The sequence below is a fragment of the Gymnogyps californianus genome, chromosome 18 (assembly GCF_018139145.2).
Source record: "Gymnogyps californianus isolate 813 chromosome 18, ASM1813914v2, whole genome shotgun sequence".
NCBI classification, from domain to species: domain Eukaryota; kingdom Metazoa; phylum Chordata; class Aves; order Accipitriformes; family Cathartidae; genus Gymnogyps; species Gymnogyps californianus.
Genome location: NC_059488.1, coordinates 7,952,482 through 7,975,971, shown reverse-complemented (window position 1 = coordinate 7,975,971; position 23,490 = coordinate 7,952,482). Strand labels below are relative to the sequence as shown.

The 23,490-nt window shown below is 43.9% G+C and overlaps 2 protein-coding genes across 8 annotated transcripts in view; one reads left to right on the top strand and one right to left on the bottom strand.

The window, feature by feature from the left end:
* The window catches only part of TSC1 (TSC complex subunit 1), a 28,832-nt gene extending 15,271 nt beyond the window's left edge, over positions 1 to 13,561 (top strand). For 3 of the 5 annotated variants that reach the window (XM_050908116.1, XM_050908117.1, XM_050908120.1), the window contains 15 exons: positions 199 to 377; positions 833 to 942; positions 1,181 to 1,304; positions 1,692 to 1,804; positions 2,138 to 2,210; positions 3,584 to 3,682; positions 3,782 to 4,352; positions 5,084 to 5,127; positions 5,750 to 5,916; positions 6,821 to 7,003; positions 7,369 to 7,479; positions 8,052 to 8,174; positions 9,218 to 9,405; positions 9,519 to 9,680; positions 10,461 to 13,561. In XM_050908116.1, coding sequence (XP_050764073.1) covers positions 199 to 377; positions 833 to 942; positions 1,181 to 1,304; positions 1,692 to 1,804; positions 2,138 to 2,210; positions 3,584 to 3,682; positions 3,782 to 4,352; positions 5,084 to 5,127; positions 5,750 to 5,916; positions 6,821 to 7,003; positions 7,369 to 7,479; positions 8,052 to 8,174; positions 9,218 to 9,405; positions 9,519 to 9,680; positions 10,461 to 10,947 — 2,734 coding nt within the window. In that variant the 3' untranslated portion in view covers positions 10,948 to 13,561. The remainder of the gene's footprint in view (positions 1 to 198; positions 378 to 832; positions 943 to 1,180; positions 1,305 to 1,691; positions 1,805 to 2,137; positions 2,211 to 3,583; positions 3,683 to 3,781; positions 4,353 to 5,083; positions 5,128 to 5,749; positions 5,917 to 6,820; positions 7,004 to 7,368; positions 7,480 to 8,051; positions 8,175 to 9,217; positions 9,406 to 9,518; positions 9,681 to 10,460) is intronic. The other 2 variants (XM_050908118.1, XM_050908119.1) reach the window with 2 other exon arrangements.
* Positions 13,562 to 17,319: 3,758 nt separating this feature from the next.
* SPACA9 (sperm acrosome associated 9) lies at positions 17,320 to 23,481 on the bottom strand. 3 transcript variants are annotated; one of them, XM_050908124.1, is made up of 5 exons: positions 23,442 to 23,481; positions 22,655 to 22,810; positions 19,572 to 19,774; positions 18,868 to 19,015; positions 17,320 to 17,361 (listed from the first exon to the last, which is right to left on the bottom strand). In XM_050908124.1, exons 2-5 carry the CDS (start codon positions 22,796 to 22,798, stop codon positions 17,353 to 17,355), a joined length of 504 nt encoding a protein of 167 aa, XP_050764081.1. In that variant the 5' UTR covers positions 22,799 to 22,810; positions 23,442 to 23,481; the 3' UTR covers positions 17,320 to 17,352. The 3 variants fall into 3 exon arrangements, with proteins under 3 accessions (XP_050764081.1, XP_050764082.1, XP_050764080.1); XM_050908125.1 differs by having other exon boundaries at positions 17,332 to 17,361; positions 18,880 to 19,015; XM_050908123.1 differs by lacking the exon at positions 17,320 to 17,361 and having other exon boundaries at positions 18,518 to 19,015.
* Positions 23,482 to 23,490: the final 9 nt, after the last annotated feature.

The following is a 23,490-nucleotide window of genomic DNA, read 5'->3' as shown; positions in this document are numbered from 1 at the left end:
TCCTCTTTGAGACCCCCTCTTACAAGTCATCTGGTTGCAATTTCTGTATGGTGCCTTGTTCCAGTTTTGACTGGGAGCATGCAAAGCTGTCTGGAACAAATGAGCCATCCTACAAGCCAATTCCTCATATCTCCAGGAACTCTTGTTTGTAACAATAATTGACTAACTTACTCTTTTGGATCCAAAAACTGTCTGCAGGTGGAAAAGACTAGAAACTCATGATGTTGTGATAGAATGTGCCAAAATCTCCCTGGACCCTGCAGAAGCCTCGTATGAAGATGGCTATTACTCTGTCTCTCGGAAACTCTGCACAAGCTTAAAACATCATCAAACTGACCCCAGTGCCAGCTATTACATTGACTCACAAAGCAGCTATGGTAAGACCTGCCTGACAGCTAATGAATACACAATTCCTGGAGGAAAACTGGCCCTATAGCAAAAAGACATCTTACTAATTTATCCCACCTAAAGTCCAGTTCTTAGGCACCAGAAAATAAACCATCATTTAAAAAAAAAAAAAGATATAGATATATGATCTGGTCATGCAGACATACAGCATGCTCGCAAAGTTGCCTTTCCACTGCCTCTTCCTCCCCTGTCCCCCTGCCCCAAAACAATGAACCAACCCAAAAAAAAGCTGTAGTATGTAATATATTCAATAGATATTTTCTTGGGCTGGAAGAAAAGTCTCTTGTTTGCTAGTTACGAGTGTGTATGTTGAATGGATTTGAAATGTTTTGGTTAAAAGCCTTTAAATATTAGCCATAGGAATAATTGATTTGTATTTGATGTGTTGGATACTTTTAATTTTATTTTTTTTTTAAACTTTCAGGGACTTCTACCCCATATTCCACTCCTCGGCTAACACTATCACAAATGCCAGGGCAGCTACCTCAGATTCTGAGCCCACAGTCAATACGGCTGTCAACTGAGCCACAGCAGGTAAAGCAGAAGATAAACCACAGCATGCTTTTAATGCTTTGCACTTTGTTCGTAGTTTGTCATGACAGTCTTAAAATTTCATGTTTTTGAGAAGTACTTTGAATTCTTCAGAACTTAGTGTACGTTTCAGATTTAATCCCCATCTGATTTCCTGTGTCAGAACCTGGGTACAGGTGCTTCACATGTTCCTTTTCTGAGCTTCACTGATTTGTATTTATTGTGTATTGCTTTTACGTAGGTTACCATCTGGAGTCCTTCTGCAGTTTGTGGTATGACCACTCCACCAACCTCCCCTGGAATTGTCCCATCGGAGTCATCCCAGTCTGCATCACAACCTTACAGCAAAGCTTTTGGCACATCTGGTACGTGCTGAATTTTGGAATTAGGCCTTCAAGGTTTGTTATCATAGAAATTCTGGCTGTAAATTTTGCTGTCAGCTTCTTAAATGGGAATGCCACACCATGCCATTTGGTAGGCTTAAGTCATTACTTCTGTGAACTGAGTACCTGGTCATCTAGAGCAGTGCTGATGCAAACACTGAGATAGGAAATAAGCTACAGTGAATTAAGTGCCAAAGTCTGAAGCAGGCCTTTTGGAAACTGTGCACTTTTATCTTGATAAATAGTTGAAAGAGATTTAAGAAGTAAATGGTTGAGGTAGTGTTTAAACGTACAATTCTTCACATACAATATGCAGCTGAAAGGAGGAAGTGGGAGCCTGCTGAGAAAACTTTTGCTCCTCCTTTTCAGCAGGGGGGAAAGGAACACCTTTGGGAACGCCAGCCACATCTCCTCCACCCTGCACTTCAGATGACTTTGTGCATGTTTCACTCCCTTCAGCTGTTGCCACACCTCCTAAAAAGGTATAACAAAATTCTTCTGCCAAATAAATTTGATATTTTTTTTCATTGACTTGCCATACATGTAGTGACCGTATCTGAGAAAGAAAAATCAGAGCAACTGATTTACAAAAAATGTTGCATTTCATTGCAAAAACTAGTTTTCTTCTAAGTTTAGACAACTATTGCCACTTCCAGTTGCACAGTTTTAAGACTTCTTATATTGGTTTGCTATTTAACCCATCTGTTTGCAGGAATTTCCTTTCTATGAAACTGTCCAAGAGGTTTGTTTCCAACAGATGTCTGATGCAAAGAATCTGTTTTAGTTTTTGTTTTGGTTTTTTTTTTTTTTTTCAGGAGGACAAACCAGATCCTGGGAGGCCTTTACTGTACCGACAGCAAAATGTCATAAACAGCGATAAATCATTGGGTAAACTCCATTTTCCTCTCCCCATTACAATAACCTATTGTAAACAAATCCTGTTTTTATTGACACATGTTCCAACTGCCGAACACTTTTCCACAGGTTTTTCTCTTTCTCCCCCGCCGCCCCAAGCTCTTTGTAGTTCCAGGATCCTGCCTTAACCTGTGATTCAACTTAAAACCTTCTTGTGATGCTTTTGATTTCATTTTAACTATTCACCTTCAGAAATAGCTTGCAGAATTTTTTTTAACTGGCCCTTATGCATTCTTATGCATGTTTAAACATACAGATCTACACTGAAGGCTGAAAAAGGATATTTTTTTTTTTAAAAAAAGCTCATTCTTTGAGGGTGAATTTTTTTATTAGAAGCAGCAAGTTGTATATGAAGTCTTACTTTAACAAGTTTTCTGTCACATGTCTGGATCAAACTGTAAGGCTGCACATAAGGATAGATATGATGCTCCCTTTTAAAGGCTCTTGGAAAAACTTTGTTTTCTATCTACAATTATATTGTTGTACTTGAACCTTCTTTTGAAGTGCTGTGGAATATTGAAATCGAACAGTGGATGGTTGAGGAGCTCAGCCTCTAATAGGTAAATCTAGATTCCATTTTCCATTCTCTGTCATCTACATCTGTGACAGCTGTAGAAAGGGATTTTGGCACTGTACTTGAGACTTCTGTACTATGAATCTCTACCATCCTCAAAGTGGAGATGACAGTGAAATTTGAAGCTGGTTTTCCTTGGTGAAGTTGTATAGCACCACTGGAATCTGAACTTTCTGAGTTACAAGTTAAGAACAGGCTAGGTTTTTCACTGGGTTCCTAATCTGTGACTGAGCTGCGAGCATGAGGTTTCTATCCTGCATGCTTTAGTGTATATCTCCTCGGCAGCTGTCTCCGAGTTTTGATCGGTAGCCACATATTGTCAAGTTTGTGTTACATCAGTTCGCTAAACTTCCTTTTTTCAGGTAAGTACTGTGTCCTTGTGTAGCCAGATCAGAAGCTAAAGGGGAGTTTAATGCTAATGTGGAAGTAGAGTAGTAACACTACACTTAAGCCACTTTTAAAATTTATTTAATGGGTTAAATTGCAAACAGCACATCCTTATTCATAGAGGCAGTTGCCTACACTTGTGCAATAGCAAATGTTAAGTTTACAAAATTACATTTTGGGATCAGGACTGACCAGTGACTGATCTCTGAACTGGTTTCCACATGGAATGAAACAGGAGTCGGATAGCTTCCTCCTTTGAGGAAGCATCTGAAGGAGGGACAAGCTTATTCTAAGGACCTTACAGCAGTAAAAGACTTCTGTTTTGTGCTGTGATAAGGCTGGAGAAAACAGCATCTGTACAACTAACTTTTCTTTTTTTCTTCAGACACACCGGGTAGTAAAAGTTCAGTAACCTTAAGTGATCTTCCAGAGTTTTTAGGTGGTTTGTCTTTTGAAGATAGTGCTGAAAAGGACAGAGAGGAAGGTAATTTCTGTCATCCTTACATACATCTTAGCTAAGGAAATGTTTGTAATGTCGAAATACAAGATACGTAATTATGCTCCCCCCTCCCATCCTTCTCAGATGCAATATCTAAAGAGATCTCCGAGATCACAACCGATGCTGAACACATGGTGCCTAGAGGAGGATTTGACTCTCCATTTTACCGCACAAATGAAAGTCTGTCAGGCTCTCAAAAGAAGACCCATTCAGTAGTCTCTAGTGTTCAGGGACACAGTCAGACCTCTGAGCCTTTAACATCTTCTCTGGACAAGCCTGGGCCTGAGAGTGCGTGGGAAACACCCAAACAAACATTTACTCCCATAGACAAGCCCTGTGGAGGCTCTGGTGAAAGCCCTGCTGGTAACAGGGAAGGAACCTCTGGGGAGACGAGTATTCTCACTCCCAGCCCTTGCAAAGTACCAGCACAAAGAAGAGTGGTGTTTGGGAGCGGGCAGCCTCCCCTATATGAGCACCTTTTTGAGGTTGCGTTACCCAAGACTGCCTACCTCTTTGTTGGCAAGAAGACTGAGGAGCTGCTAAAGAAAGCCAAGGGAACCCAGGATGATGACTGTATGTCCTCGACTTCTCCCGTGGAAGTACTGGACAGACTGATACAGCAAGGAGCGGATGCACACACTAAGGAGCTGAACAAGTAGGTGATTGAAAATCTTACTTTGCTAACTTTCTTGTTGTTCCTTTTTGTGCTAGCTTTATTTTAATAGCTGTGTCTGGAAATCTGCAATGAAACCATGTTCTGTGAAACATTACTGTTAACTGAGCCAGGGGTTCTGGGTGGAGGATTTTTATATTTGCAATGGTAACGTATTTGCTTTGATATAAAAAAAGGGGGCTGTGACCGTTGTACTCTTACTGCCTTCACCAACAGCTTGGCATGAAGAAGCAGGGCTGTTGGCTGTGCTGCAAGTGTGGTTTTGGTACCACTGTTAGTGAGATTTGTTTACTGTATCAGGTTTAAGTCCCACACTGGATACTCAAAAGCAAATGTAGAGGCCAAGGGGAGATTGACATTTTCTTCTTTCTAGTATATATGAAGCTAAGAACTGGAGAACCAGATTTAACATTTAGGTATATCTGCTGTATTCCTTCTTTTCATCTTATGACCCTGTATTCCCCTTTGTCCTTATGCTGTTTTCTATGCCTGAGGGAATTTTTCTCCAACTTCTAAGAAATGATGCCCTCCATCCTCTGCCCTTGCAACCTGCTGCTTGCACAGTTCCTCCTTATTCTTTTCATAGCAACTGACCGTAATTGTACTTTTATTAGGCTGTAAGCTCTTTTGAGGTGGGCATTCCATTCTAAAGTGACTTACAGAGTATTTTTATATTTAAACTTACTGGTTAATGCTGCATTTTCATTTTTCAGATTGTCTCTGCCAAGCAAATCTGCTGACTGGACTCACTTTGGAGGTGAGGAAGTTTCTTATGTGTTTTGGCAATCTGTTCCTCTATTATTAGACTTGCTTAAACAATGACCTGCATTGCATACTTTTTTTTTTTTTAACTAATGCTGCAGAAAGATGGTGCCCTCTATTAAGTCATGGTTTATCTGCTTAGCAGCTAGATATCTGTGTTCCAGTGAGATGAGCTGCTTTTTTTCATCTTTGAAAAGTGAAAACTGCCTTCCCCACAATTCTAGATGTTTCTGCTTTTGACCATTTAATATCTGCTAGCCTTCAGAGCGATGCTGATCATCTAACAGATCCTTCCACCTTTTCAATACTATTTGAATCTAAAACTGATGATTGTTTTTCTTATGTGTGTCTAGTTTTGTGCCCTTCGGCTTCTGTGGTGATGGTGAGCTTGGCTTTTTTACCTTAATAGAAGGAGCAATCCATTTGAAGCATATACATGTTGCTCTGGGAAAAACGTTTAAAAATTCAAGTTTGTGTTGGAGATCAAATGGAGCAGACAGATTTTTAAGTTGTAATTTCAAAGAAATCTAATTTGCTTATTTTAGAAAATATTTCCCATACGTGGAACAGGGACAGTACAGTTCAGTAACCTCTTCTGTCTTCTAACTCCAATCCAGGTTCTCCCCCTTCGGATGAGATTCACACCCTGCGTAACCAATTGCTTTTGTTGCACAACCAGTTATTGTATGAACGCTTCAAAAGACAGCAACATGCCCTTCGGAACCGTCGACTCTTGCGAAAAGTGATTAAAGCAACAGCCCTGGAGGAACATAATGCTGCCATGGTGAGCAGGGATACAACTCTAGCAGTGATTTAAACACACTGGTGCTAGAACAATTATTAATTGGTTTGGCCAATATCTTTCAGTACCGCTCAATTAAAAAAGAAGCCCCATTTCTCACCTTATTAAAGTCAGTGTTTGTGGAATGACTTGTGGACTTGCACTGTGATTATTAAAACCGGTAGTTTCTATTTGACTGTAGGCAACTGAATCAGTGGATGCCTGCGTGCTTGACCCCTGCCAGCACTTACCTTTGGATAACGTTAAAGGTGTCACAGTTAGTGGAGCAGTTACTTAATGCTTAGCTAGACACCTTATTGCATTATTTGAAGAAATATTGTCCTTTCACTCCTCAATTGAGGAGCAATAGCAAAAACTTTGAAAACTCAAATGTTCTTTTCCAGAGGTATTTACTATGATAAAATTTGAAGTTATAAGTGCATTGAAGGATGTCTTATTACAGATTTAGGCATGTTTCATTCTGTATCTCCATATTATAGCTAATTCCATCAACAGTTTCACCTTTTGATAATTCAGTAGAAGAACCAAAAACAGGCTTCCAAATAGGTTTTGGAAGATGAACTCTTGCTTCAGCTGTGAAGCCCAAGTCCCTGTCGAAAGCATGAGGTGCAGTGGAAGAATCTGGTATTGCTCATTGTGCCTTTGGATGTGACTTTGAGTTTTCAGCCTGTCCGCTCTATCACCATTTAATCTCTTTTTCAGCCAAAAAATAAACCAAACCCCCAAAGTCTTAAGAACATGCTCTATGTAGAATGTTCTATCTATGGAAAAGTGTTACGCCTGCATGCTATTAATTGATAGCTTTACTTAGCTAGCGACTTAGGACAGATGTTCTAACTGATAAAGCCGGTGCCTTGCCTGATGCTTCGTGTGGGGTTCTTAACAGAAAGATCAGCTGAAACTACAGGAAAAAGAAATCCAGGCCTTGAAACTGAGTCTGCAGAAAGAACAGGCGAGGTACCACCAGTTTCAGGAGGAACATGAAAATATAGTGGCTCAGCTTCACAGCCAGATCAGACAGCTGCAACATGACCGGGAGGAATTCTACAACCAGAGCCAGGAATTGCAGGTATGAAGCACGACACTGAACAAAATTATGTTATCTGCTTACTGGTTTTAAAAATAACCTTCCTAATAATATGGCATATCTGAGAGAAAGTTACATATCTCTATCAGAGATACTGTCCTAATTCAGAATAAGACAGTGCATAATTGGAAATGCCTAACTTAGTCATCATCCTTTTATAGTTCTGTTTTGTCCTGTCTTCAGTTTGGAAATAGGAAAATGCAGTTTCTTAGCTGGTTTTGGGGCTTTCACAAGTGCTCAGTATAACTTGATTTACAGTGCTGGGTGTTACGGCCCTCCAGCCATATGGCATTGCGAGTCCTTACTAAAATTTCAGAACCCTGAGTGAGTTTTTTTCATTTGAACAGACCAAGCTGGAAGACTGCCGGAATATGATTGCAGATTTGAGATTAGAATTAAAGAAGGCTAACAACAAGGTGTGTCACACTGAATTGCTTCTTAGCCAAGTTTCTCAAAAGGTAAGAAAAGTCACTGTTCCCAGGGTCCCTTTGTGTCTTTCTGTTTATTTTTTTTTCTGATAATTTTTATCAGGTGCTTTTTCTTTCTTGTTCTGAAAGAAGTCTGTGCTTAGTTCCATAGAATCGGAATATTAATTGCACAAAAACAACACACAGAAACGTATTTTGGTGAAGAAACTTTAAACTCAGTTCGAAGGCTTCTGAAACTTCTCTTTTTGGCTGCTTTTTCCACAGTAGGAATTTGCAGATTGAGCAATATGAGCTTGTATTAAAGCTTTGCTAAATCTTGGCATCTTAGAGATCTTGTTTATATCAGAAATTGAATGAACTGTGTAAGTGAAAACATGATTATGTTAAGGGAAGCAATGCCTATATGGTGAAGTTCTGTATGGACTGTCACCAGCTTTATGAAAGCTAATTTATTTAACACTTATTACCTATGATGCATTGGATTCTTGTCTTTGTCTCCCTTCTTTATAAAAAATACCCTGTGAACACAGTGCCTATTAACTATGACTCTCCTGCTGAACTATACATTCCAATGCTTGATTCTGTTCACTTTCTCTTTAAAGCTTTCCAACAGTGAATCAGTGCAACAGCAGATGGAGTTCTTGAACAGGCAACTTCTGGTTCTTGGAGAGGTCAATGAGTTGTACCTGGAGCAGCTGCAGCACAAGCACACAGACACTACAAAGGTACGATTGCAGAGTGGCAGAGGAGGCCTTTTGGGAAGAGATCACTTGAGGTCATCATCAAGCTGTTCTCAGCCTTGTGTTCAGAATGAAGGAAATGCTTCATAACTTAACAGATACTTGGTTTTGAAATTGATTTTTCAGGGATTTGGTTTCATATTTATTCTTCAGATATTTTGGGGGACCGTATCATTATGGAATCTCTTCAGTGACCTGTGCTTGAAAGCTAACAAGGGGATGTTATGGTACACCTGAAGTCAGTTTTAGCCATATGATGTAAATTCTTAGCAATTTTTTCTTGCCAAAGGCCAAGACTTTACTGTGCTCTTAATGTAATGGCAGCAGACTATTGCTGATGAAGTAACATTGGGCTCTTACATTTGTGAAAGTGTATAACATAGGGTAGTATTGCTAGAATTTGTAGAAGGATCTTACCCAGGGTTTTACCAGCTTTTGTGATGTGCTGTTTTAAAACAAGCAGTCTTACTCTTCTCACTCAGTCATTTTCCTATTAAGAGTTAGTATTAACTTTACTAAAACTTCAGTGGTTCATATGGTTTTACTTCCTGACTTCAAAGAAACCTTTTTTTAATTAGAAGCAAGTAAATTACACAACAATATAACTGTTTCTGCGTGAGAGCAAGTAATTAAAGAAGGTGGATAATAAGCCAAAAAAAAAAAAAGTCTTTTACTGGTATTTAATGAAGGTCATGTTGCAAAAACGGTTTTAAAATTGACTTTATCTATGCTAATCTGGTGCAGAACTGGCAAGTTTGCTTTGCAGAAAAGGGCTTTTCATAAGGAACATTAGTGTGCTAATAAATTCCAGTGATGTATAGTTATTTTCACATGATGTATAGTTATTTTCATAGTAACTTAATATTGTACATCCTCAAAGTATCCAGTTTTCTATATCTGTTTTTAGAAATGCTGCTTTTATTCCATCTTGCTTAAAAATGTGCCTATTTATAGCATCAGAAACATGCCTAAATATTAATAATAATAACACACAAATTATACTTTAACATTGTGTTCTTTCCTTTGAGGAGGTTGAAATGTTGCACGCTGCTTTTCGGAAAGAACTGGAGAAAGCGAAATTGTGTGTTCAACAGCAAAGCCAAAGGCTTGATGCTTCCCAGAAACGGATAGCTGAACTGGAATCTCAGCTTGCTAAAAAGGACCACCTCTTCCTGGAGCAAAAGAAATACCTGGAAGATGTCAAAATCCAAGCAAGGTGGGGGTTTCCTATGTAAAATTTTAGCTGTGCATTGACAGATGCAGTGTCATAGTTGCGGCAGAATCTAGAGACACTGGACCTGATGGATTTTGGTTTCTTTTTCTGTTCAGAGGTCAGCTGCAAGCGGTAGAAAGTAGGTACAAGGCCCAGAAAAGAATCACACAGGCATTTGAGCTGGAGATCTTGGATCTGTTTGGCCGGCTGGAGAAGAGCAGCCTACTGAAAAAACTTGAAGATGATAAAACAGAAGCAGCTGAAGCAGCAGAAGAAAGGTAAGGGTGATGATGTAAAAATATGCTGGACTCATGACCAGCTCCTTGGAAGTTGATATCCTTGTGGAATTCCTAGCACTTGGATGCATCACCTCAAAATATTTCTGTTACTCCCCTTTTTACAGACTGAATCTATTTCAGGACTCTGCCCAGGTTACTGACAGTCATTGACAAAACTGGAAGTGCTCATGAAATACTTTTCAGATAGCTGAACCGTTACTCAAAGTTTGAGAGAAACCTCTGGTTTGTCTCGTAGACCAGTCTCTTTATTCTACAAATTGTTACATTGTTGTTAAGTAGTTGTTTTACATATGTCTACCTAAAGTTTCTAGGTGGTGCTGTACTTTCCTTCAGATCATACCTTTGTTTTCTACACCGAATTCTGCTACAGCATCAGGATAATTTCTTGCACCGCCAGCAGATTTGTGGCGACCACTTGTGCTTGGCGTAGGTACAAGAAAGATCTACAATGCAAGGAAGATGTGCAGATCTCTGCCTTAACAGATCAGGATCCAGTTCCATTCTGCTTTGCAATTATTGTCAGCTTTGGACTTAAAACGCTGGATGTTGCAAAGCTGAGTGTGTGACACTTACCTTTCTGGGTACCCTCTGTCACTTCTGCTTTGCTACAAAACTGTGAAAGGAAAAGTGTTGAACTGCGTAGGCAGTAGCAGAAAGGGAAAGTAATCAAAGTAACCTGCCTTCCCCAGCATTTCCCTTGCCATTGTAAACAGTTGCTACCATTTCCTTGACACTGCATCCTCTCTCTTTCCAAAACAGGCTGGATTGTGGTAATGAAGATACTGTGGCAGGATACAGTGAAGAAACCATTGGTAGAAATGGAGAGACCAAACCTCCCAGCACTCGAGGTAGTAATAGCAGTAAGGGTGGCAGCAGCAGTGAGCTCTCCACCCCAGAAAAACCCCAGAACCAGAGATTCAGCAGTCGCTGGGAGACATCCGTGTTGCTGGAGCCCTCGAGTACTGTCCCACTGACTGTAGGTTCACTCCCCAGCTCCAAGAGCTTCCTTGGAATGAAGGCACGAGAATTATTTCGCAACAAGAGTGAGAGCCAGTGTGATGAGGAGGGTGTAACCATCAACAGGCTTTCTGATGCTCTAAAGACTGAACTATGTAAAGATCCAAGCATGGAGACAAAGGCCCCTCCCAGCCCCGATAACCTTAGCCTCTCGCCGAAGATCCAGGAGAGCAGTGTTGGACAGCTTCATATCATGGACTACAATGAAACTCATCATGACCACAGTTAAAAAGGAAGATAGTCAATCAGTGTTATTTTCATATTCTTGGCATAGAACAGGAGGCGTGAATGCAAGTTTAACTAAAAGCTTTTATGTTTCTTTGGTCTGAGCAGCTAGCTCATGCAGCGGAATAGGATTGATGTCCAGAAACAGAAGGCGGCTGCTGAACGAATGCAAAGTGGATTTTTGGGTCTGGAATTGAAACGCCCAGCCTAACTCTTGCTTCTTTCTCAAATTCAGTCCTTAGCAGCGTGTACTAATTTGAAGGGACAACTGTTAGCATTTGCAAGTATTTTTTCCCTTTCTCCCTGTCCCCAGTTGAGTGGCTGCGTTTATGAACTTGAGTGCAATATGAGGCCAAATTAACATTTGTGAGTCTACTATGAATGCTTTGTATTTCCTTGCAAGCTTCCAGTTTAGAGCAGTTAATTGTGCTGCCTGCCCGGGTGACTTCGGTTGCTTTCATCCTGGAAAGAAGCAGCACTAGAATTTCTAGTGCATTCATCTAAAGGTCTCTGTTTTGCCTGTCCACTGTCCCACACCCCTCAGAGCCCAGTCTTCATTAAGTTGGACTCTGATTGAATACCTACGTGTTTAAAGAACAGTGTACCTCTGCAAAACGATTCATTCACCCTAATTCATGATCATTGTTTATACTGTCCTTAACATTTCCTGGAAAGTTACATTTGAACAGACACTTAATAAGGAACTAGAGCTTGTAATGCAGAAGAGACCGTATATGCTGAAGACTTGTTAAAACACTAGCTTCTGATCTTTTTGGTATTTTAAGTGTTTGCCTGACAGACTGGTACTGACCTCAGACTGGTTCGTATGGGAGAGCAATTGGGGTGGGAGAAGAGGGAAGAGGAAGCTTTACTCAAGTAGGGAGAGCGTGCAGAACATGTTTGTAGAATTGCAAGCTTATCAAGATTTGCAGAAGAGCATTTGTTTCTCTAATCGGGGAAGTACTTGTGCTGCCTGACCCTCCTTCATAGTTCTGGTCTTTGTTCCTGGTCTGAGCAAGACCACCGTGTTTTGAGTCCCAAGAAATGGGCTTCATTCTTCCCTGGGAATACGTTTGCAGGCTTGACTTACAGAATATGGTTTCCTTTGAGTGCTGTTCTGCTCAGACTGCAGCACATTTTTCAGCTCAGCAATGTCAATTTGGCTCTAGGTATCTCCCCTTCGCCCTCATCCCGTTCCCTTGGAAGACAAGGCTGAGCAGGAAGCCTGCTCAAACTGAGAATCAGAATTCTGTCTTGAAGCCTTTCTGCGTTAATCATGTTTTAAGTCAATGATGAGCCTTCTGTGAAGGAGGATTGTGGGATCAGGGCTTGTCAGTGGTCAGACTCAATCTCCTTCGTGACAGAACAGAGCCCGCTGTTAGGAAGGCAGTGTGCTTGTTTTAAACGTTAAGATATGTCTGGGTCCAGGCGTACTTAGGCATATCAGGCTTCACAGTTACCCTGCATCACACGTGGCCTCTTTTCTTAAACGTTCTGTGGGTGGCAGCTGCTGTTTAAGAATCGTCTCACATATAAATCAAGTCCAAGTACACTTGCACTTGTAGTTCAAATCCCTTCTTAATCTGAATAGGAACAGGACTCTGTCAGAGCGGCTGGCAGTAGGCTAACTTGTGCCTGACAGTGCTTTTCCTCCCATTTCCGCTTCTTCCGTAACACCTAGGGTCTGAATACATTTCTGCCTGTCTAAATTATTCTCCGTGTCCTTTCGGTTGGTCAGTCCTAACTCTGAAAGTAAAGGTGAACTTCAGTGGTTTTGTCAAAGCTTGAATCTGCATGGAATAGAAAATAGAGAGTTGGTTGTAAGTGACAGACTGGTTTTGTCGACATGTCTATAGGCTTTCTAAGACTTAGTGGTAGCAAACGTGGTAGCGTATGTTTCGGTAAGATTTGGAGGTTTCCTGCCCCTTGCCCCACCGGGTCCCAGCCCCGGGAGTGAACGGTTTGCACATTGCCCTTGAGGGGCTGGCTCAGGCGTTGGATGCCGTTGTGTTGGAGGAATTCATTCGCCCATCCTTCTGCTTTGCCGAGCCCAGAAGGGTACCTGGCTTACGTGATGACTTCACTTGTTCTGAGGAGAGGCGGTTTTCGTTGTCGGTTACAAAAATGCCCTGGCGGTAACGCAAGCTCATGGATAAGGTGGCTTTTTTCTTCTTTTAAAAAGGATTTTAGCACCGGGATAGTAATGGAAACCACTTTAGGTTTGTTTATGGACCACAAAGATTATGGAGGAACAAATTTTGCAGTTTTTTTTGTAAGTCTAAAAATCATGGATCTGCTGTATGTAGTTAACTTGCAGTTCGTTTGAAGGGGTCCCATCAGTGAAGTGGAAACAGATTTTTTTAACTGACTGCTTTTAGTTAAATCTAAAATTGCTGTCTTTGTCAAGTTAATCTGTTCCCTGCCTCGCTCTTTGTAAGCATGTTAAACAATCCACATTAAATGCCATAAATATGAAATACGAGGAAATGGTACAATCGTAAGCTAAAGAGAACTTAAACCAAAAGGAGGTTTTGCTGTCCTTATTAGAATGTTCTAAAATGTCAAGGCAGTTGCTTGTGTTTAACTGTGAACAAATAAAATGTATTGTTTTGCACTACTCTGTGTTAAATTCCCTGCAAGCCGACCTCTTTGGGACCGAGCTGTGCTGAGACAAAACGTGCAGAAACAAGTTCAGTATCGAAACACCTTCCAAGATCTGCGTCGTACAGAGCAGATGAGTGCTTCTGCCCCCTTTTGCATGGGGTTTGTCATTAGAAGCTCATTTTTTCTGCATGGAGCCAAAGCCTTTTTTCTTCTGTGAAAAACAAACTCAACAACGACATGCCGGTATAATCCATAAATTAACTGCAAACAATTCACTACTGCAAGTCTGCGTATTAGCTCTCTGTATGGCATTGTTCCTGTAGTCCAGAGACTACACAGCAATTAGACAAATTAATAGCTGAAAATGTCGAAGACTGTTGTTTGCAAAGCTGGGGCCGCTGTCAGAAGCTGGCTGGCTTGCTCTGTCCCTGTCGACATGCTTTTCTCTCCCGTACCCTGCTCAGGAGCCACTGTGCGCGCAGGAGGGCAGTTTCTCAAACCAAGGGGAACGTTGGGGCCATCTTACTGTAAGCTTGACCTAGTAGGTTAAGATTGTTCTCTTGTTTTGTTTTTTCTTTTTTCCAGACTGGCAGTTTCTTGCTGTGTTGGGTTTTTTGGGTTGGGGTTTTTTTTTCCCTGAAATAAATGAATATTTGAAAGGTTGCTCAAAGCAATTTAGAAATTCGTACGTGAACCTCAGCATTCCAGTTAAGGGCTGAGTATAATTCTTAAATTTGAACACCACCTGCAAGGGGACGGCGCGGGTGACATACAGTCTGTTCCTGAACACGATCTGGCTGAGTAACGGTGCTGATGGAGAATTTTATATAAAAGTTACCATAAATGTTACCTCGGGGTTAGGTGATACAGAAAGTTGGGGTTGGGGCCTTCTGCACTGGGATGAGTTCTACAGCATGGTGCAAGTGAAATGAAAACAATGACTTGCTCTTACCTTATTTTAAATCCATTTTGCATATCCCTTAACAAGCTTAGCATTGAAAAGCTGCACTTGCCAGGGTAAAAAAATAATTAGATCTGTTACCCACAAAAGTACATCCACTAGGGTACAAAAAGAGAAAAATAAAGTACCTTCCTTACTAATGCTTAGTATGTTTGGTGGTTTATAACCCAGCTAATAAACATGCGGGAAACATTAGGGAAGGAAATACTTTTAAATTCGGGAAATGAAATTATCTTTGCTGATTGATCTTGGTTTATGGTGGATTTTAAGAGTAAGTGGTTACAAAATAGTTTAGAAAATCAGCAGGAGGTGAGTTACTTTCTTCATACATTCATGCACGCAGGAGCTTTGCAAATAAAGCATTCACGTAGGCTTTGCTTTTCAGACAAAACTTTATTCCAAATAATTTTGACCGATGGTCTTTATGATTTCGGTGTCTGTGAGCTTTATTTGGCTAAACCTTTTTTCTTGAAGTCCTCTTCAATCCAAGTGCACTCTCTAGTTTTGGACTCACTCGGTGATCTTTAACGTCTGCCAAACACCGTGGTTCCTTCAAAGCGGGGCAGTGCTTGGTTTTCAGCTGACGAAAAGCTCGGTTTAAAGCGGCGCTACACCGCCACCGAGTGAATCCGGAACCCTTACGGAAAGCAAAGCTATCCGGCCGGCTCGGTGTGTTTACAAAGCAGCGAGCTGACCGAACGGGGGGGGGGGGGGGGGTGGCGGGGAGCAGCCGGTCCCGGCTTCTGACATCGCAGCTCCTTGTGAAAACAGCGGGGAGTGGATGGCCCCGCAGCTGCCCCTCGTGTCTCGGGAGAGCAAGCGGGGGTATTGTGTGGCTGTCGGCTGTGGGTTCGCTTACGTGTAACAAACGTTAAGAAGCCCCTTTAGATTGGGGATGGGGGGGGGGACGACGACAGGGGGATGGGGGGGGGGGCAGGGGGATTGTCGGAACTTTTTAAAAATTGCTTTTAAGAGCTTTTCCCCGCTGGACGCTGATGTGAGGGTGCGCCGGTGGGGCAGGGCGGGGGGGCCCGGCCCGGGGGAGAGCGCGGCCCCGCAGCCGGGGCGGGCGGGAGCGGGCTCTGCCCCCGCCGCTGCCCCGCGCCTCCCGGCCGCGGCCGCTAGAGGCCCCACGAAGGCCGCCCCTTCCCTCCGCACCGGCTTTAGCGGCGTTCTTGGGGTGCTCAGCTTCCCCTCTCCCTTGCATCCCCCCCTCTCGCCCCCGTAAGAGCCCCCCACCATCCCCGACGCTTGATCGTAACTTCTCGGGGTCGGAGCTACACCCCGTCCTCTCGGCGCGTGAGACGCTGGAACCAGATGTTCAACGTACTGGGTATTCTGGCCTGGTTACAGGTCGACAAAAGCCTGGTTTGACCCTTAGCTGAATCAAGGGCAGCACAGAGGTAATTTATAGCCTACGGATGCCAGGGTTCTGTTGAGATCATCTACCGCCAGCCCGTATCTCTAGCTCAGTCTTTGAACGAAAAAGCGGCATTTATTTCCTGGACTAACTGACAGATCTCTAGGTAAGTCAGTTTGGTGCCCTGCCTGGTTTCTCAGTGTGTATCTTGCGATTTTATGCTCACAGAGGCTAAAGTAAAACTTTATTGCACTTCTGTGTTTGGCATTTACATCCTGTTCATGTAAATTCTTCAAACAGCTTGATTTGTAGTAGAGAAAAACAATTCTTGCTGTATCTCTTCGTCTTTTGAAGTGTCCATCCACTCTGGAAGATGAGAACTTGTATGGAAATTAAGTAATTTGTCTAGATGTTTTTGTGAGACTTAACTTTGCAGTCTTCCAAGAGATTCCGGTCATGTCATTACCAAACCTCAGACTGCAAGTTTTATGCACTCATTTTTCTGCTTGTGTCTTAAAATTTTGGCTGTGTAAGACTGATTGAAAGGATAGGGCTAGGCTAGAAATTATTATTAGGGTTTGGGAGCTGTGTTTCTGGGGCGTATCGCAACCTTTGTCACGTACGAATGGACAACTGCATCGGCATTTTGAACAGCAGGGTCGGGGAGGTGGTAGACAGGGTTTGATGGGACTGTTCTGACAAGCAATTTATGCTGCGCTGTACCGTGAAAGCTGAAAGTGAACTACAAACTGGAGGATAATTTTGGTCTTATCAGAGCCTGCGTGTTCAAATTTAAACTATACGACAGGGTGAGGAAGGTTGGAAACAAGATCTAGGAATAGCATCCCTTGCGTCCCCAACGCTTGTCATCTTTTAGTCCACGTAGCGCGTACTTGTTCCGAAAAACTTTCCAAGGCAGCAACTGTCATCAGGCACTTGTCTTTGCAGCATGAAACCCAACAGGGCAGCTGTGAGCAACTTTGATTTTCCTGCCTGAAGCTGCCTCTGCAACGGGGCTCTCAAGTAAAGCCTGGGAGGGTAACGGTCGCGTTCTGCTGGCTGCGGCCCCAGTAGTGCCTGTGAGTCTCGGGGTGACCCTGGCAAGTTCGTGACCATTTTGAGTTCACCGAGGTTCAACTCAGTTGGATCATGTCGTCTCCTAAAAATAGGCTTCTACTCCAGGGTGGGTACGTGTATTGCATTGCAGTACAAGAGGGTAGGGGAAGGGAAAAAAGCGCAAAAGAAGGTGGGGTTATGTGAGGAATACAAATGCTCCTGAAAATACTTCCCATTTCATCTGAGCTATCGTTCCTTCCCATGCTCCCTCCTCTGGATTCATTCTCCCTTCTTTTTTGGCTGCTTGCTGCCAAAATCTGGTCATCTTAAGGCAAAAGCTTTCTCACAATTTTAGCAAACTGAGCCAGGTATGCAAGGGGAAATTGTTTATTCAGGAGTGTCTTCCAGCAGGAAGCAAAGAACAGGAGTTAATTTGCCTGTGGGAGGGGAAAAGAGCAGTCAGACAGAGGGAAGACACAGTGTTATTGAGATCTTAAGTTTGTAGTTAACAGTGCTTGAATAAAAACACCACCAAAAATGCTTATCAGCTCCAGAGAATGGGGAGAGCCTGTGGCTCTGCTGACCCTCCCTAAGCACACTGGAAAAAAAGCTGTTTTCGGCACTGGTATAAAGTCACTGTGCTGGAATTGTGAAGCACTGGTATAAAAGCAGCATGAGACTGTTTCAAATGCCTTGCAGTTTTAATGAACTAAGCCTCATAACATCCTTGAAAGCTAGGCAAGCTGGATTCTCATCTCGAAAAAGGGAAAGCACAGACGTTTTAACTTGCAGTTTGAAAAGGAATGATCTGAAAATGGCCACAGCTTTCTCAGTCTCTTTGCTCCCACCAGATTCCCATGAATCACGTCGACTGGAAATGACTTTGTTAGCTTTGCAGAGCTCTGGGGAGGACAGGGGAGTTTTATTTAAGTTTGGATATTGTCAGTACACCAAACTAAGTGCAAAATGAAGTCTGTTCTCCTTTACTTCTCTAGCTCTGACAGCAAAGGAGTGAAACAAGTGTAAGGGAAGATGTTCTGAGTGGTGTGTACCGGCAACAGTGTGAGAACCTGCAAGAAGGATGCAGCAGAGCACAGTCGGTGCAGCTAAAGCATGCTGACCTTTTCTGTAGCCAGTGGCATGTAAGGGAGACATCATTAATGTCCTGTAGACTTTGATTCTTTGGTCCAAATAACCAGGTAATCTCAATGGGGGTGAGGGAACTTTAGGGACAAGTCTAAATCTCGAACAGAACGCACGTCTGAATCCATAACGAGAGGCCTTTGCTGCTCTGCATCACGTCCTTCAGACATGCAGGTTCTTCACACCCCCGGCTTTGGCGAGTGAGTGGGTGTTCCTCAGAAAGAAGTCTGAGAAAGTGTAAAATCCCATTTCAAGTAGCTCGCCCAAGATTCGTATCTGAGCGACTAGAACCTGCTTGCTCCTGACTATTGCCTGCTCTCACCGCAGTGCTGGTCAAAGGGACCAGCTGTAGTGCTACAGCTACTTCTGCTGGGATATGACTTCAAGGAGGGGAGTGGAAACATCAGCAAGGGAGAGAGTATGTATCTGTCCAAGGCTGGCTTACAGGGCTAACTCTTCAGAAAGTGGACTCAGATAGGAAGAATCTCTCGTATTCATTTCCCTGTCTTTAATCAGCCACCTGATTAAGGGTGGTAAGCAGAAGGTGCATGAGCTTTGATCCTTTAAAAGGCATGTCTGCCTGGTGGTTTCCAGGGACCTTTAAGTTTCCCACTGTGATTTTTTGTGTCATATAGGTTCTTCTTCCGGACATGCTTACTCCCCTGCACTTGTACGTTATCTTTGTTACTAGTTGAGGTCTGAGCTTCAAGGTGCACAGAAGGTGGTGTTTGGGAAATGGCTGCCCTAGCTGGTGCATCCTGGGGTGCCCTCTTCTCAGAGATAGCACTTCCACCACTCACATTATACAGCACCTGCCGTGGCAGCTTCTCAGTGTGGGTCACCCACTCCTTCATGCAGTCTAGAACGATGGGGATGAGGCTCACCACACCTCCATAATGATTCTTTGCTTCATCGCAGCTCAGGTGATTCACAACATCATGGGGGTATCTGCGGGGCAGAAGGAAACAATTGGCAGAGTAGTCCCAGCAATGCAACCCCGGTGAGCCCACAGTGCCGCCCTGAGACCCCTGGGGAGAGCAGAAATGCACAGCCCGCCATTTCCCCAAAACAAAAAGGCACGGATAGAATTGCACCTTGAGAACCGAGTCCTGCCAAACATGCCATCCTGGCTGTTGGGCTAGATCTGGAAGAGTTCAAGAGCAGGTACAGACACTTGCCCCGCAGAAATTAGCTACGTGCAGAGCAGGAATAGGAGGGAGGAGGAGGTAAACTGCCTGAGCATTGCATGGGACTCCAGGGTACTAACCTGCCTGTATATGCCCTTCCATGCACCAGTAAAAAGAATGAATAAACAAACAAAACCCCTTTCTGTGAATGGAGGCTGGTAATGTTTTCCCAACAGCTGGAATAGTAAACTGGGTAGCACCTTGTACCCTCACTAAAGCCAGAAAGATGTTGTAAACGAATTGATGGAGAAGTCAAGTGGGAATATGCATTCTTGTGACAGTCGCCTCAAAGAAACTAAGCTGATGGAGAGACCTACTTAGCTCGGATGGTGCTCAGATCATTGCTGTGGCTAAGGAACAGCTTGCATCTCTCCAAAATGCCATTGGTTACGTTGTTACCAGAATGCACGCTTTCCAGCTTGTGGCAGAGCTTGCTTAGATCATTGCAGATGTTTAGGAACATGTTGAGGATACGCCTGTCCGTGGAATTGTTACAGTGATGGTCCATGTAGGACTGTACCTGTAGAGTGCAACATGGGGAAAGACAGTGTCATGCATGTTAAATTACATTTAACTTGTGCTGCAAAGTTGCTTAGGTTAGTGACGAGAAGCTGCTTTCTCTTGTGACTCTGCAGGCGTGAGCCACTGTGGAAACGGCAATACCGCGGCAGGTAGTAAGATTCCTAGAGCATGCCTGAGGTGTGTGCTTGTCATTCATCATGACTGAAGAAGGCTGGGGTGATGGGTCTGCTCATCAGCACACCAGCGAGCCTTCCTCCCTCTTTGAAGAAGTGTAGGAGTACCACGGCCAAAAACGCAGCTCTGCTGCAAGCGCTGCACAAACAGGTTGAGCGTGAGCGGAGTTTTCTGCCTGCTCTGAGCCCGGCACCCTCTGGCGCTGCCACGGCTGCCTAGGCAGAGCGGGGTGGGAGGTGAGGGCAGCGACCAGACCGGGAATGGTTTGGAGTGGTGTTTGCATCATGCATTCTTCGTGGTTCTTTATTTGGCACCACTAGATGTGACTGCAAACTTAAGCCCATTTAACCTAAATTGTCCTTACTAACCTGTTATAGCAATGATATTCCCTATTTGCCTTGAGCGTTTTTGTTACTCAGAGTGAATGGCATTGCCTGACGAAACGCTCTGCCAAGAGATTAAGGATCTTCTCTGAAGAAATTACAGGCACTTCAGACAGGAGTGGTCAGAATATAAAATACTGAGCGGCCGGTTGGCAGTCATAGCTGGACTCTTAACACCTTCAGTGTTTTCTGTACGATTTCAAGACAAGAACGAAGTAGCTGTTCCAACATCGGTACAGTTTCTGCATACAGAAAAGCCGTGCTATGTGCTTGGGCAAGTTTTCAGCAGGTTTGTAAGGAAAATAAAAAATGGCCCCTAAGGGTCCATTTCCACTACAGATTCCTCCTTCCACACTGTTCGCTGAGCGTTGTGTCCTTGTGAGTGGCAGGATTTTTTATTGCTGCTGTGAGCAGAAATAGTCCTAAAGAGAACAGCATTTTAGCCTGGATGTTCACCGATGGGATAACAGGACTTCTTTTTGCCCACATCCACAACAGAGAGTTAATGCACCTGCGTAACCAGGACGGGGACCAGGACTACAGGAACGGCGGCTTGCAAGGGCTCCGCATGAGCCAACTGCTGCTGAGCAGTTGAGCTGCAGCCCCGGGGAGTTCATGGGCAGCCCCTGCGCTGGGCCGATGTCACGACCACAGCCGGGCTCCGCAGCGCAGGGACTCACGGGGTGATTTGAATCTCTGGCTGAAGCAATGACTGAGGAGCTTGTCTCACAAAACCACTTGGGATTTGACTTTATACCCTACTCCATGTAGAAGTCTTTAAGGAGCTGTTGCCATTGCCTGACCGTGGTGTGCTCTTCGACCTTTCCACCTTACTACGCTCTCCTCTTTTCTCTGAGAAATGTCATCGCTCAACACTAAAAATGCTACCCACATACAGCTTTTAGGGGTTTGAAATGCAGCCATGTTCAAGTGCGATATCATTTTTTTCTGTAGTGTCGATGTTTACATGCAAAGGAAGCTGGCAGTCAAGTCAGCTGTAGGCTGAGACCACACGTATTTCTGCATTTGTTGCTTTTATTCTTGTGCCCTCCCATGCAAAATTAAAAATAGGGTTGGGCTGATTCAGGAGAATGGTAGTGAAATAAAATGGGTGCCTGGTTTTGTCCCCAGTGAACTTCCTTTGGTAGTGGTTCAGTTCCTGCACAACGCATCACCACTATGTGCTGCACCAATTGCTCCCAGTTCTCCCCAGTAACTTGCTCCTTTCCCTTTCCCATCCTCCCCCCGGGGTAACGTGGTTGTGCCTTCGGGGCTCTCCGTGCAGTATCCACCACTAAGTTCAGGTGTTACTGTATGACAAACGATGCCATGGATCAGTGTAATTGCTGAAGTCGTTACCTGCGAGGTTTCACCCCCACAACAAGCAGGCCTTCCACCTCTGCCAAGAAGCAGAGTCCAAGCTTGCTCAGTACCACTGAAATACTGGCACTTTTATAAACAGCATAATGTTATACAAAATCTCAATGCCTATTTTTGGAAAAAATGGTTCAGCATAATGTCTGTCGCGATCCTCTTCAATATGTTGCGAGCAAAGCCCTTATATTAGAGAAAGTCAGCCCTTAGAAAAGACAACCAGCTCACTTCTGTGTCCTAATCCCAATAACAGCTTGGCTTTCACTCTGGCTTTGGCATCCATCTGGGTTTTGTCCCTGGGTTCCGCTGCCTCAAATCCACAATTCTAATTTTACTTCGGTTTTTCCTCCCCCTCTGTCTGCAAGTGGTCTAAGTTCTTCGCACTACTCAAAACATCCCATGTTATAAAAATTCCAAGACAATTCACTTACCAGCCCAGAAAACCCCTAGCCCACTTGGGAATTTCAGCCCTCAATCCATCATCCTACCTCTGTAACACTGCCATTATTTTTAATAAGCACTATAGAAAGATACAGCAGCACCAATACCAGAGGGAAGAGGCAAGCATGCTGGTTACTACAAGTTAAGGATTACAGATTCCATGTGTGGCTGGGGAAGGAGGGTTGGTTTGATTGTTTTCTTGTACCCTGTATTTCTGGCTATGCCTCAGCAGCGAAATGACGGTGTTAAACTAAATCATAAAGTGATGCCCAGCAATAAAATTCCTTCTCTGTAAACGGGAAGACCTAACATAGGTATTTCTCTCCCCTACTTAATCTTTTGCCACTGGTTTGCACAGTTATACACAAATGTTACTAGAGAGTTTTTGTGCATCTTCCCTTAGTAAAAACATTTATTCATCCCTGAACTAGACCCAAGTGCGCGGCAGCGCTGTGTTGGTCCCTGTTCGCATCGGCAGAGAACTTTCTGTGCTGAAGACTTTGTACCTGGCTGATGCTTGCCACAGGTCTGGTCATGTCATGTGCATTCTCTCGGGTGCGTTGCAGTGCTCCGATAAACGTGAACTGCTGCTGCAGGAAGAGCTTGTAGTTCTGCTCTATGTTTCTTAGAGCCTCCTTTACCTCATTCATGTTTCTCCCCTCCTGGATTTCGGGAGAGAAGGAGAGAAAAGAAGCTCCTTTTTAGAAATGATGCAATTCTACATATGTAACTCTACCTTTCACCTGAGTTGGACTTGTGTAGGTTAGTGGAAAACTTTAAAAAAAAAAAAGAGAGCAAAAAGAAGAAAAAAAGGGAAGATATATTGTGTCAAAGCTCTGCAGTCCCAGAGCCCCAAACAGTAAGTCAATGAGGTAGTAATGATGCTGCAAAAAGAGGCAGAGAACCCAGAGGGGACCACTGACAATCAGCTGCCATAAACCCTAGTGGGTCTATTGTAAACATAATGTGGCAATGCATCAAACACAGCGCTGTGAAAGGACCGAAGGGAGAGATGGCTTCTCTTATCCAGTGTAAAACTATTGCCCAAGTGGCTTAAAGACTCTAACATTAAATGAAGCCGGCTCGGCAGGCAGTATATCGCGCCGGAGCTGGGGGGCCCGGGGCCGTGCTTAGCCCCCGTCCCTGCCCGCCCGAGGCGGGGACCTTGCGCTCCCGGGGAAGCCTTGCTGCAGCCCCCCCGACCCCGACCCCCGCCGCCGTCCCGACCGCCCGCCGGAGACCCACCAGCCCCCCCGCCTCCCCGGCAGCTCAGCGAGCCCTGCGGCTCCCTACCGGCCGGCGCAGCCCGGCGGGCGGGCAGGAGCGGCGCGGCAGCCCCGCC

Coding starts and splice junctions, on each gene's coding strand:
- SPACA9 (XM_050908123.1), bottom strand. CDS start 22,798: ATGAATGAGGTAAAGGAGGCTCTAAGAAACATAGAGCAGAACTACAAG. Junction 19,775..22,654: donor CTGTGGCAAGCATCAGCCAG/GTACAAAGTCTT, acceptor TGCACTCTACAG/GTACAGTCCTACATGGACCA. Junction 19,016..19,571: donor CTGAGCACCATCCGAGCTAA/GTAGGTCTCTCC, acceptor TCTGCCCCGCAG/ATACCCCCATGATGTTGTGA.